Source organism: Nannospalax galili, unplaced genomic scaffold, assembly GCF_000622305.1.
Source record: "Nannospalax galili isolate Female #2095 unplaced genomic scaffold, S.galili_v1.0 scaffold162, whole genome shotgun sequence".
Taxonomy (NCBI): Eukaryota; Metazoa; Chordata; class Mammalia; order Rodentia; family Spalacidae; genus Nannospalax; species Nannospalax galili.
The window spans coordinates 974,894-989,565 of NW_008350388.1; the positions used below are offsets into that span (position 1 = coordinate 974,894).

Below are 14,672 nucleotides of genomic sequence, written 5' to 3' on the forward strand. Positions count from 1 at the left end.
ATTGAACTCTGATCTTCTGCAAGGGCAGTCCGTGTTCTTGACTGCTGAACCATGTCTCCAGCCTCCACCCAATTTTTATTTTTTATTTTTATTGTTTTACTATTTTAAAGATTTGTTTTATTTTTAATTATGTGGATGTGTATATGTCTTTGTGGGGGTATGTGCATGTGAGGGTGGGTGTCTACAGAGACCAGGGGTGACATATTCCCCTGGACCTAGAGATACAGGTGGTTGGTTGTGAGCCACCTGACTTGGGTGCTGGGAACTAAACTCAGATCCTCTACAAGAGCAGTGTATTAGTCAGGGTTCTCCAAAGAAACAGAACCAGTAGAATGAATGTATATGTATAGAGATTTATCAGCTTAGCTCACAGGGTAGAGTCCGAGTAGTCCAACAATGGCTGCACCACACTGGAGAGGCTGAGAATCCGTAGTTGCTCAGTCCACAAGGCTGGATGTCTCAGTAGCCCCAATCTGGCGCTGAAGGTCTGACAAATTCCAAAAGATCATGGTCTCAGTAATTACGAAGCTATAGACAACCTTGTCTTATCTATACCACTGCTTATTGTTCAGGACAGCCCCAGAACAAAGAATCATCTGACCCTTGTCTGGCCTAAAGTGTGAAGAACAGTACTGTTGAAAATCAGTTATTTTAGTCTTTAATTTCTCTTAGGAATGTTCTGAGTTTTGAGTACAGAGCACTTTCTATCCTTACTAGATTTATTCTTAGATAATTAATGTTCTACAGTACTGTGTAGTGGTACAGGGCAATGTCAGCTTACAGTGATGCCTGAATAAAAACAGCCTGACTCAGCATTCACTTTAGCCAAGAGGGACCCTAACTGCTCTGAATTCCTTCAGAATTCTCTCTGAACTATGCTTTCAAACAAGGGCCTTCTACTCTCTTCTTGTTGAAACATCCAGCGTGAAATGGGGAAAGAAAAGTGAATCTTTATCAGAGGATTTCATCCCTTCTGACCCCTACTCACCTAGGACAGCACACATAACCACAAACAGAGCTATCAATTTATCCTACCATTGTTTCTGACACAAAGAGAATAATTATCGTGTAGCTTCCAGTGAATATATACTGTATTCGGCCCTTGATATTCAACACACACACACACACACACACACAGACACACACACACAGACACACACACACACACAGACACACACACACAGACACACACACACACACAGAGTTATGAGTCAAGACAAGGAAAGGTCATGAGGGATTAAAATTGTGTTTTAGGCTACAAGAGGAACCCCAAGGCTTTGTACAATCGGCGTGCATTATAAGCAAGCTGAGATAGTGTTAAATTCTCTCAAAACATAAGATTAACTTTTGGGTTGCAAGGTTAGATAAAAGTCATTTGTCCAGAGCATGTCCATATTGTGAAAGCCATTCCCACAAATACTAAATCTCTCAATCAATCTCAATCAATAAATCACCCCCCCCCTTTTAACAGGATCTCACTATGTAGTTCTGGCTGGCTTAGAACTCATTATACAGACACCAGGTTGACCTGTAACTCACAGAGATCCATCTGTCCTGCCTCCCGAGTGCTGGGATTAAAGGCATGCATCACTACTCCTGGCTGCATATATATGTGTTGTTTTCTATGTCTTGGAATTGTTTTTGTTTCTGTATTTCTATGTCTTGTTTTAAAAGTTCTTCTTTTTTCCCCTTATAATACTTCATTGTAGAAGTTAGAAATTTTTTTAGTTTGTTTTTATCAAATTTTGTTGTATTTCACACAGAATATCTCAGATAATCTGAATCATCTTTATAGCCCCATCCCCACCAGCACCCTCCCATAGCCCCCCACTGGAACCCATATATTCTGTCCTGGGTGTTTAAGGCCCACTGTGTCAAGTCAGTGTCCCCAGACGTTCCCCAGTGCAAGTTCATCCTCCATCTACTTGCGGTCTAGTCAGATCCCGCTCTTCTATCTATCCAAACACCTATCATTTTCTTTTTTTTTTTTAATGGAGCGTAGTGTGGGGTTTATTTACGGAGGAGTGGGTGCCCCCTATTTATGGCTGCATTGGAAAGTTCACACTCAAATATAGATCCTGTGACTTCCAGACAGCCATAGAAAACAATGAGAGGAACCTTCTGGCATTCTCAGCTTATATAGCCTTAGCCCCTCCCCCACACGCGCCCCTCAACAACTTGATGAGCATGGGAAGGAGGTGTGACTATAGCTTGCCAGCATGGTGGCCAGAGGACAAAAAGTTAGGATCTTTATCCTGTGGAATTGTGGATTTTGCTGATCCTGTCCCCACAGTGCTGCTGAATATATCTTTTTCGTCTTCATGATCATTGCCTATACTTTATTAGTTGCTCCAAAATGGTGAGACTCCATTTCTCTCATTAGAGAAACTCTCCCCTTTCTCAACCAACTAGTTCCTCTGAGCTTCTAGGGAATAGGCAGGGCAAAGCCTTGTTAAACTTTACAGTTTTCAGTATATGAATTGGTCCCCTAGGATCCTGTTACGTGAAATGTTTCCCACAGGCTTGGGTGTTTGAATGCTTGGTTTCCAGCAGGTGGCTGTTTTAGGAGGTTGGGAATCTTTAGAACTAGGGCCTCCTAGCTGACCTAGGCCATGAGAGTTGTACTCTGGCCCTGCTTCTAGTCACTCTCTGTGTTCGGATCTGCTGAGATGTGATGAGTGGGACTGTGAGTCCTTCCCACTCCCATGCCTTCCCCATCACGATGAGCTTACAGCCTCTGAAACTGTGAGAATGAACCCCTCTTCCTTGAGTTGCTTCCGTCACGTATCTGGTCACAGCAGATGGAGGACCAGCATGCCCTTCATGGAGAACCTCTTCCAAAGGCCGCTTTTTCTTAGGCTTCTTTACTCTCTGTTATAACAATACATCTCTGCTTCTTCTTGGTTAGTTCTTGCATGGGACCTGGAACCAGCCAGGGCATGATTGCTTCCTCAGTCTAGGGAGTGCTAGGCATGCACAGTGCTGTGAGGACATTGTTTCTAGGCCTTTCGGGGATGGAGCTAGGGAATATGTACTTTGCTAAAGATTGAAAAATACAATGAGTTTGGACTGACTCTTGCAGTTTGACTTTCTGGACTGTAATATTTTAAAAATAATTTCATTCTTTTTCCTATCCAAAAGATCCTGCATTTCAACATGCTTGCTTCTTGATTTGTCACAAAAATATATTCCCACTAGTCTTAGAACAACAGTACATACTTTTCCAGTAAGAACATGGCCACTGAAAGCATATTAGGTTTGGGGGGTAGCATTTCGGGGGTTCTGTGAGGATATTTCATAATAGGAACATACTGTTAAGTGAATCTGCTTCAGAGTCACTTAAAATAGTTCTACACTGTGTGGTTACATTACCACTGGAATTTACATGTAGGTACATTCATTGTACTTTTGTTTCTGAGGGGTTGCACATTAAATTTCCATTTGGTATGATTATCATTATTATTATGGGCTCAAAGTCTAATCTATAAACAACGTATATGTGAGAAAGATCCATCTTCATCTTTGCTGCTGCTTCTCTCTCCCCTCCCTTATTTTAGGGACACCCATTTTTAATTTTTGAAATAATTAATTTTTGGAAACAAGGTTTCATATAGCCTAGGCTGGCCTTAAACTCACTATGTAATTGAAGATGACCTTGAACTCCTGACTTCACCTCCAGTAGGCAGAGATTACAAGTGTTGGCCACAACGTCTGGTTTGTGTGGTGCTGGGAATTGAACTCTGGGCCCAGTGAATACTAGGCAAGCACTCTACCAATGTAGCTGCTTCCCAGCCCTAGACACACATTTTCAAACAAATGTTCAAGGTTATCCTACCATTCTAGATCCTCAGATGAGCAGTCTTAGACTGAGCAGGGCCCTGCTATCTTCTTTGCAAGCCCTGGTTTTTGGGTAATCATCTTCATATCTGCAAGAAAATTTTCAAATCTCCAAGACAGGTTTTTTTGTAGGGACATGCTCATGGGTCAGAATTAATTAAGATGAGGTAAGTTGACGTTGGATCACTTGAAGTATGCGAAGTTTAAAAGCTGAGTGGACCGAGCAAATGAACCTGGATAGACTGAGCCCTTCAGCCCTAAGTGCTGTGCAGATGGGACAACAGGACACCTGTACCCCCAGGGAGGGTGTCTTTAGTGCCCGGTATACCCAGACAGATACTGTGTAGGTGATAGGCAGGAACTCAAGGAAGGAAACTGTCCCCGTTGGACTGGTTTTGACATCTTTTTTTCCACTTAAATGATGAGATGGTAGGTGAAGTAACAGGGGCAAGACTAGGTATCATGAATGATTAATTGCCACGGCTCTCAGGAAGCTATTTTTAGTCAAGAACATGAAGCAAAAGTAGCAGCACATGGCTCCAGGCTTAGCCCAGTTCATTTCTCAAGGGGTTTGGGGGTTGACATGCAGGCAAGGATGGGGAAAGCTGGAGTCATCAGTACTAGGTTAAAACACATCTGCTCCTGAAAGCAGGGTCCTCACTCCCTCACTGATTCCTGCCTGCTGAGACCTGCTTTGTATAAGGCTCATGGAGTGCAGATAGCAACATACAGGATCTAGGGGTCTTTGCCATGTCTGTACATTGCTGTACAATGGGAAAAACTAATGTGTGTTTTGGGGACAGTGTTCCATAACATGGATCTCCCAGCTAAAGCTAGGGGTCTGTATTAGTTACTTTTCTGTTGCTATAAAAGAACATGGCCATGGCAACTCGTAGAAGGAAGAGTTTATTTGGCTTATAGTTCCAGAGGGAGAAGAGTCCATCATAGTGGGGGAGGCATGGCAGGAGGCAGCTGGAGCAGACAGCTGAGAACTCACATCTCACACCCACAGGAAGAGCAACTGGAAGTGGGGCAGGGCCATGAACTCTGAAAGCCCTGCCCCCTTTGACATGCTTCCTCCAGCAAGACCACACCTCCTAAATGTTCCATGACCTTCCCCAAACAGCACCACCAACTGACCAAGTGTTCAAATACGCTTCTCATTAAAACCGCTACAGGGTCTAAGTGCTACTTTGTGATTCTTCACAGGCGAGTTGGGTTTCTTATTTGTTGATGTTGGTTTAAGTGGGGGGATAAACAACTTGTTGCTAACTCTAGAATGTGAGTAGGTATCAACTGGATTGAAAAAATAAAGTGCTAATGGGTTAGCATTTCCAAAAAAGTTTAGTCCTAAATCTCCTTCCCTCTCCCCGATAGACACATCCTCACACATACACCCACTCCAGGAGAAAAGGTAGATGTGCAGATGTTTTGACTCTCGCAGTTTTTATTTCATGAACAGATTTGGCATTGCTTACAAAAATGCACATATAGAGTGTTCCTCAGGCAGAGGTGTGTATATATAGGGGCTCACATTCTCTCTCTCTCTCTCTCCTCTCTCTCTCTCTCTCTCTCTCTCTCTCTCTCTCTCTCTCACATACACACACACACACACATCTTTCATTTTGGACACAATTCTAGTTGGGAATGGACTAAGTTGTTACATGCCTTTGTTTTTTAATAGTTGCCATATATTTTCATAGTGAAAAACTGGGAAAAAAATTTAAGAAGATACAGCTTTGTTTTCCTCTTAATACAATTTACAGAGATCTGGATTTTGTAAAAATTTTAAATTTGAATAAGAAGTTAAAATTGTCGTACTTTTGACTCAGCTGGTGTTATTTTGGTTTCTTTTTCTTATTGTAAGATTGGGTAATGGCAGTCACAGTGGGGAACAACTGGCTTTTAGAGAGGGTTTTTTTTTTTTTTTTTTTTTTTTTTTTTATTCCTCCCTCTGAGGAGGTAACCACAAAATCTTTAAAGGATTAGAGAAGTCACTATGTGGACCAGGCTTGCCTTGAACTCACAGGGATCCACCTGCCTCTGCCACCCGAGTGCTGGGATTAAAGGTGTGCGCCACCACGCCCGGCCTAGAGAGACTTATTTATTTATTTGGTCTTTTTTGAGACAGGGTCTCCTTGTAGCCCCAACTGTCCTGGAACTCGCTATGTAGACCAGGCTGGCCTTGAACTCACAGAGATCTGCCTGCCTCTGCCTCCCACGTGCTGGGATTAAAGGCGTGCGCCACCACGCCCGCCTAAGAGAGACTTTTTAAAACATTACTACAGTGTTTGAAAGTTCTGTCCCAGTGCTGAAACTTTTTCTTCTATTCTAAAAATATCTTTATATTTACTGTCAGCTCCTTAAATAGCCACAATTTAAAAGTTTACTAAGGCAGTCTGTTCTAATTTAAGATTTTGATCTATCTTGCTTTGAAGAATCAGGTGAAGTCTCTCCTGATGGGTAGAGGCAGGAAACATCTTGCCTCTTCAGCTGTGCTCTTAGTTTAATCAGTTTACATACCTTAACTTCTATCCAATGAATGTGATTATATAATTTCTTGTTTCACCAAATGCCTTTAATGTAAGGTTTATAATAAAATAATTTTGTTTCTTTCCTTAACAGAAATCATAGTCCATTAATGAGTTTTGGAGCCAGCTTTGTCAGTTTTTTGGTAAGTCAAATTAAAAGAGGTATTAGTGTGAAGAAAACAAATATGAACTGATATCTGTTATTGGCTACCAGCTGAGTAGAGTTACTGTTACAGGAAAACTAAAACTTTTGCTCATTAACTACTCTTCCCTAATTTAAAAAATAAAATGCTTATATCTCATTTTAAGTGTTATATTTTTCCCAGCCAGTATTTTTTAGAATAAAAATATAATTGAAAGACCTTCAAAAACTGAAACTGTGTTGGGGAAAGAGAAAGGTCATTTGTTAATAAAGGTTAGGTCTCAAATTATTGAGTAACAGTAGCCCAAAAGACCAGTTGAATGAGCTGAGCTGAAGTATTACAATATTACTGTTAGGGAGTTAAAGAAATGGTTACAGTTAGGTTTTTAAGTCAATTGCTCAATATAGAAAGTTGGATGCTTTTGTTTTTCAGAAACATCACACAAACTACTTTAAAATACATCATTTTAAAAATCACAGAATTCTGTAACAAAGAACAAAAGATGCTGAGTAAAGACCAAAGGGGAGGGAGAATTTGTATTCAAGATTGAGACGGACAGTGGAGTGTTGTAGACAGCTTGACTGAGCTCACTGTCCGCTGAGCTGCATTTTTATCAAGCTATTGATTTTCTCTTAATACCACAACAAGAAAAATGAAGGCCTACTCTTTGCAGGAATGCAAGTTCTATACCTAAAAGAAAATGGTCCTAGGTGAAGACTGTAGTGTTAGTACCGATCTTAATCACTTTCCCTGTTGCTGTGGTAAAACACTCTGACAAAAGCTACTTAAGGGAGAAAGGGCTTATTTGGGCTCACAGGTCAAGGAGTAACAGTCCATTGTGGTTGGGAAGTCACTGCAGCAGGAGCTTGAGGCAGCTGGTCACATTGCATCCACGGTCAAGGAAGAGAGAGCAATGAGCGCTTGTGCTTGGCTCCCTTTCTCTGGTTCACACAGTCCAGGTCGAAGCCCTAGGAATGGTGCCATCCCCAGTGGGAAAGTCTTCCCACCTCAATCCAATCAAGTCAGTTCTCCCTAGGCATACCCAGAGACCCATCTCCCAAGTGATTCAGGATCTCATCAAGTTGACAGTTGAGAATAACCATTACAGTATCCAAGGAGGCCATGGAGACAGAACCAGAGGGTCCTGGCTGAGTGAGGTGGTGAGGAGAGATGGAGAGTGTGGTCTCAGGAAAGCTAAGATTTTATAGCAGCTTGACAGGATAGGTGGAAGGAGAATGTGGCCAGGAGACTGGCACAAAGGGAACTGTGGTCTGATTTGGCTAGAATGGAAAAGTGGGGTAGAGTCATACCAAGGTAGCCTAGAATGCCAAGGAGAGTTAGAACCAGCAGATCCGCCGGGTCCTCTCAAGAGTGAGCTGTCCTGCTCCTAATGCCTGTTCAAGTCAGAAATGGCAGGTCTTCTTCACCAGGTGTGGTGATGCATGTCTGTAATCCCAACACTTGGGAGGTGTAGGCAGGAGGATCAGAAGTTCAAAGTCATCTTTGTTTATGTAGTGAGTTTGAAGCCATCCTAGGCAAATGAGACCCTACCTCAAAAAAGAAAGAACAAAATCTCAGTTCTACTGGGTAGTAGTTGCAGGTGCTCAGTGGACATTGAGGAGTGACAATGGAAAACGTAAAATGAATTCCTCTCAGGTGAATGCACAGGCATGGCTATCCCTAGAAGACTGATTTCCTGAGGGTACCTACTGGCAGCTATTTAACTAACATTTCTGTGTCGTTCTTGAACCCAGGGATCTATTTATGTATGAATAGTGTTTTTGAATGAAACACTGTTATAAAACCTGAACTGAGTAGACCAATCAGAAATTATATAGAATGTTGTTTCTATGTTTAATAATAAAAAGACTATAAACATAATGCAGGGACATTTGTTACTCATGCTGTCATAATAGAGGTATATATTCTTTGTTTTTCTTTCTTTTGGTCTTTTTGAGACAGGGTCTCCCTGTCGCCCCAGGTGGCCTAAAAGTCACTATGTATACCAGGCTGACCTTGAACTCACAGAGATCCTCTTGCCTCTGCCATCTGAGTGCTGGGATTAAAGGCTTGGACCACCATGCTGTCTAGATATTCTTATTTCACCTTGAGGATATAGTTTCTTTAAATGACTAAGGTTTTCTGTAACACTTTCTAGTTTGGCGTTTCATTATAGTAACTTAAAATTTCAGATATTTACTGATCTACTCACCCTTTATTTCTTGGAAGAATGCCATGATGACTTTTGAGGAAGAAAAAATGCAGTTGGCCTGTGATGACTTAAAAACTACTGAAAAGCTGTGTGAAAGTGAAGAGGCTGGAGTGATTGAAACAATCAAGAACAAAATCAAGAAGAATGTAAGTATCTGGGCTTCAGATCAGGACATATCCCACCTGGAGAGCATCACTCATTTACTTGGTTTGGTATCTAGGATGTGACTGAAAACAAGCACTAAGTGTCTGTCATGGCTTCTAGATACGTAATGTTTCTTAAAATAGTAGAGGCCTCTTTAATCATTATCCTATGCCTGTTCTGTGGTATTGTGAACATTACTTTGTTCCACCAAGGGCCCCTGTGATGTTGACTAGTTTTAAATGTCAACTTGACAGCCTATAATCATCTGAGAAGAGAGTCAAGTGAGGAATTTTCTAGATCAGGTTGGCCTGTGGGCATGTCTGTGGGGCACTGTATTGTTTGTTAATTGATGTAGGCTGACAAGCACACTGTGGGCAGCACCATTCCGTAGGCTGGGGCCTGAGCCATATGAGATAGGGGAAAGCTAGGTAAAGCAGCAGCAGGCAGGCAGCATGGAAGCATCTCTTTCTCTCTGCTCTTGACTACGGAGGTGATGTGAATAGATGCTTTGAGTTCCTGCCCGGACTTACCCTCAGTGATGGTCTGTAACCTAGAACTGTAAGCCAAATACCTCCTTTCTTCCCTAAGCTGCTGTTGGTTAGGATATTTTATCATAGCAACAGAAATGAAAGGACAGCTCCGTGGCCACAGCTATTGGAATGGGGTTTCCCATGTGTGATTCAGCCTAGTGGCTGATAGAACAATCACGTTAGGGCATACTTCAGGAATTCCTCTGCTGATCTCATGTTTCTCAGGTGCTGCCAGCCTTTGGTTATAACCAAAGCCTCAGTGCAGTCCTAATCCAGTTTAGGAAGGAAGCTCCATTCATATGGTGTTTGATATGCAAGCACAAAGGACCTGAATTCAATCTCCACAACCCATATAAAAAACCAGGCACTGAGGCTGGAGAGATGGTTCATCAGTTATGAGCACTGACTGCTCTTGCAGAGGACCTGGGTTCAGTTCCCGGCTCAATGCTTTTAATTGCTGAGCCACCTTTCCAGTCCCAATTTTTTTGTTTTCTAAAGTAAATTTTTATTTTATGTGTTTCATTGTTTACCTACATCTATGCATGTGCACCATGTACCTGCCTGGTGCCTGTGGAGGCCAAAAGGAGGCATTGGATCCCCTGGAACTGGAGTTAGGTGCCATGTGGGTGCTGGGAACTGAACCGGGTCCTCTGAGAAAGTGGCAATTTGCTCTTAACTACTGAGCCAGCTTCTAGCTCTAGACTACAAACGCTGAAGTGTGGCAGGCATATTCTTTCTCCTGCATAGAGCATTCTTTTTTAGAGAATGCTTACTTATTTATATTTCTGTGTGTTTGATATGTGTGATTGTAGGCATGTACCTGCCAATTCACACATGTGGAGGTCAGGGACAACTTTGGAAGTTAGTTCCTGACTTCTGCTGTTCTGTTTCTGCTGTGCTGAGCTGTAGGCTAGCTGGCCTACAAGTGTCTGGGCTAAGCTGTTTCCACCTCCCATGGTACCACAGGAAGACTCCATTACAGATGTATACCACCACATCTCGGTTTTTATGTGGGTTCTGGGGACAGAACTCAGTTCATCATGCTTGTGCGTCTGGTGCTTTTATCTTCGGAGTCACCTCTCCAACCCCTAGAATGGTAATGTTTTTATGTACTTGCTGCTCATTCTTTGATTCTTCCTGTCATCCACTGACCCCGAACCCTTGCCTGAGGCTCTGAGCTCTGCCCAGTGTCTCCTAGAGAGTCTCACAGTTCCCTGGACTTCACCTTTCAGAGCTCTTACTCTATCACATGGTCATAAAGTCTATGTTTCTCATTAACTGTAAGCTTATTTGCATATCTGTCCTTGGAATCTTCTACCATGCCTAGTTAATCACTAACATCTGAAATGATCTTTGCTGTGGGTAAAACATTTTCCTATGCGAGGACTTATTAGCTCTCTGGCACCCCTGCACAGCTGATGTCATTACAGGAAGGAAAGGAAGCATAGAATACCATTTTCCTAAACCAGTAGAGTGCTAGGGCCAGACTTGGAGTGACAGTTACCAGGATGGGTATTTAAAAATCTAGACAAGGGGCTGGAGAGATGGCTCAGAGGTTAAGAGCACTGACTGCTCTTGCAGAGGACCCGGGTTCAATTCCCAGCACCTACATGGCGGCTATGAACTGTCCTTATCTCCAGTTCCAGGGGAATCCGAAACCCTCTTCTGACCTCTGTGGCATTGCACAACATGGGGGCACTCACATACATGCAGGCAATACACTCATACACATAAAATAAAAATAATAAAGAAAAAAAAATTTTTTTAAATCTAGTCAAAAGAAGTGGGTCATTCTGTGAGGCATACTCTGTGTGCTGATGACATATATTGCAGATATCACATCATTTCTGGGGCTGGAGAGATGGCTCTGTGGTTAAGAACACTGACTGCTCTTGCAGAGGACCCTAGTTCGGTTCCCAGCACCCACATGGTGGATGGCTAACATCTGTCTGTAACTCCAGTTCCAGGGGATCTGATGCCCTCTTCTGGTCTCCACAGGCATTGCACATATGTGGTACTCTTACACATACATGCAAACAATACACTCATATACATAAAATAAAAATAAATACCATCATTTCTTATGCAAAAATTAACACATTTTATTTGTATATACTTTGTATTAAGACAGTAGTATTCTGTATCCCAGCAATTTTCATTCCATTTAGAAACATCTTTATGACAAAGGCCAGCATTTTTTTAAAGAAGTAATTTGGTTCTTAGCTTATTTTTACTTACGTGACTTAAAATTCGGGTATAATTTCTGATTTAATCAAAGCTAATTTTTAAATCCAGGATATTTTCTGGTTAACAGGTGCATGACCACTTTTCCACCTTTACGTCTCAGTTAAACGCACCAAAAGAATGCACCTTAATGTTAGCTCTCCTTTAACTCAGATGGCTGTAAAATGATTTTGTGGATTATCTGCTTTGGAAAGTGTATTGCACCACTAATATCTTTTATTTTGGATAAATAAGAATTTAAAGTATCTTCCCAGAACTCGAGAGGTAGAGGCAGGTGGGTTTCTGTAAAATCAAGGCTAGCCTGGTATACACAGTGAGTTTCAAGCTAGCTGGACTGCAGGGAGACCCTGTCTCAAAAAAGTGTCTTGAGGGCTGAGAGAGACCACAGCAGTTAAGCACCACACTGCTCTTGAAGAGGACCTGAGTTCGGTTCCCATCACTCACATGGAGTGGCTTACAGCTACCTAGAATTTTGGCTCCATGGGATCTGATGCCCTCTTCTGGCCTCTGAGGACTCTGCACTAGAATGTAAGAATGCACACTCAGATACACATATACATATAATTTAATAATTTAAAAAATTAAAAGTAATTTTTAAAAAAGAATTTACATTGTCTTTAAGAAAGATTATTCCCAGAAGTTTTTCATTGTTGTTTTTCCTTTTTCCCCAAAACTTCATTTTTTATCATTCATGATACCGGTTTCGAACAGTGCCCTTTAACTTGGCAAATTGTTGACATAGCTGGAGTAAAGGGAGTATGGAACCACCAGGCTTCTAGTATAAATTTGGTCTTGGCTTTGAGTGACAGCCATGCTCCACAGTCCCTGTGGGAAATTATTTTGTAACATTAGACTGCAGTTGTTTGGGTGCTGTGTTGTTCTTGTGTGATTTGTGAGTATACATTTTCTTTCTACCAAACAGGTTGATGCTCGAAAATCCGCCCCCTCCATGGTTGACCGACTCCAGAGGCAAATCATTATTGCTGACTGTCAGGTTTACTTGGCTGTGCTTTCGTTTGTGAAACAAGAATTGTCAGGTATGTGGAATCATTTTTAATGACACTCACTATTCAGGGGCACACACAATCAGTAAGACTTTTTAAAAGAAAGCTTCTTATCTCAGCCTTTGAAAATGCACAGCAGCACCCCTTTGGGACATATTTCTGATGTATTACTTGGGGAAAAGAAACCACAAATGCTTAATGTGTACTTAGCAGTGTAGTTTTAGTTTTGAAGTTGGTGTCTCATCCTCTGGTCTCAAGATAATTTTATCTCGCTTAGAGAAATTATTAGTGCCTTTTATAGAGAGCATATAATACTTTGTGATCATCAAGTTGTACATACTAATCTTCAAAGTGAAATGTAACTGGTTTAAATTTAAGTTTTTCAGGAAACTGTTTTTGAAGGCCTGAACGCCTTCACTCATTTCAAGTTTATTAGGGAATCGTTAAAGTTCATTAAAGATTTTCTAATGTACTTGAAGGACTGGCATCATAATAACCTTTAGCAAGGGATCTAAGCTAACTTCTTCATTAGTCTGTCTAATGCACATATTCTCCTGGCCTTTATGGCTTTAATTTCTTGAGTGGACTGAATTCAAATGAATCGGTAATGGCTTGCCAAGAGACTGATTTCCTGGTCTGGTTACGTCTCCTGGATCTTGGTAGCAGAAAACTGCCACTTGACCAGACGGGAATTACTTGGGGGGTCGGGGGGGGAAGAGAACGAAAAAAGATGCAAGGTGGCATCAACTCGAAGTCAGTCAGAAAAGCATTTTCTCCCAAACTTCAGATGAAGATGGATATTTTTCAGCTAAACTGTAATTTACTTTTCTTTCTAGACACCCAGAAACCATTTCCCCACTGTTTCTTCTCTGTCTCCCTTTCTGTTGTCTCCCTGAAGATGTGGTTTCTACTGTGAGGCATTACTAACCAACATTAAGGTTGTACTTCAATAAAGAATCACCTGATTCAGTGTTGTTTAATCTTTTTATTTTCAATTTTTTGTTTTTGGTCTTTTTAAGATAGGGTCTCTCTGTAGCCCCAGCTGGCCTGGAACTCACTATGGAGACCAGGCTGGCCTCAATTTCACAGAAATTCACTGCCTCTGCCTCCTAAAGGCTTCCATCATCATGCCCAACAGTGTTACATTTTAAAAGCCAAGAACAGACCTGAACTCCAGGGTTCGTTCCTTCACATCTCACAGAACTGTGCTCTTGAGTCAGGCCTCACCCATACTTTTATTCAAAACTGTTTTTCCAGCTTCAGTTGGGGAACTATAAGCTTAGACCCACCCATATCTTATTAAACAATTTTCCCCTCTGATCCCTAGGCCTAAAATAGCTCATACACACAATGTCAATCAGACTTCTCTATATGCTGTTTCCAGTGCTTTGATAATTCAAGCATACCCACCTTCATTCACTGTCTTGGGTGGAGGGCAAAGTGGGGTCCCAGGGCATCAAGGTCAGGTACCCAGATCACAGAGTGGCATATGGCTCTGAGTTTGTTTATATTATAAATAGTAGCTTTTTAGTTGCAAGATTAAGTAAAGGTCAGGGCTGGGGAGATGACTCAGCGGTTAAGAACACTGTTCTTGCAGAAGACCCAGGTTCAAATCCCAGCATCCACATGACAGCTAACAACTGTTTGTAACAGCTTCTTCTGCCCTCCATGGGCATTGCATGAGGCAATACATGTAGGCAATACACACATAGACATAAAATAAAGTAATCAAAATATTTTTTTTAAAAAGGTGAAGTAAAGTCCAGATTCTGTCCATTTTGTAAAAGTCAATTCTACACTATTGGACTTCAATTGAAGGGAATTTAAGGTTTATTTCGACCTCTGAAACTTACACTTTCAAAAATGTATCTTTCTTGGGGGCTGGAGAGTTGGCTCAGCAGTTAAGAGCACTGGCTACTCTTGCAGAGGACCTGGGTTCAATTCCTAGCACTCACATGGCGGCTAACAACCAACCATCCATAATTCCAGTTCCAGAGGAATTCAGCGCTGTCCTCTGACCTCAGTGG

General features: G+C 41.7%; 1 protein-coding gene across 2 annotated transcripts in view; it reads left to right on the forward strand.

The window, feature by feature from the left end:
• The window catches only part of Ttc39c (tetratricopeptide repeat domain 39C), a 109,000-nt gene that overhangs the window by 39,317 nt on the left and 55,011 nt on the right, over positions 1-14,672 (forward strand). Inside the window, exons 2-4 of one of the 2 annotated variants that reach the window (XM_008847618.2) lie at positions 6,463-6,511; positions 8,741-8,869; positions 12,564-12,678. In XM_008847618.2, coding sequence (XP_008845840.1) covers positions 6,463-6,511; positions 8,741-8,869; positions 12,564-12,678 — 293 coding nt within the window. Of the gene's footprint in view, positions 1-6,462; positions 6,512-8,703; positions 8,870-12,563; positions 12,679-14,672 lie in introns of those variants that run through there. The other variant, XM_029570694.1, reaches the window with a different exon arrangement.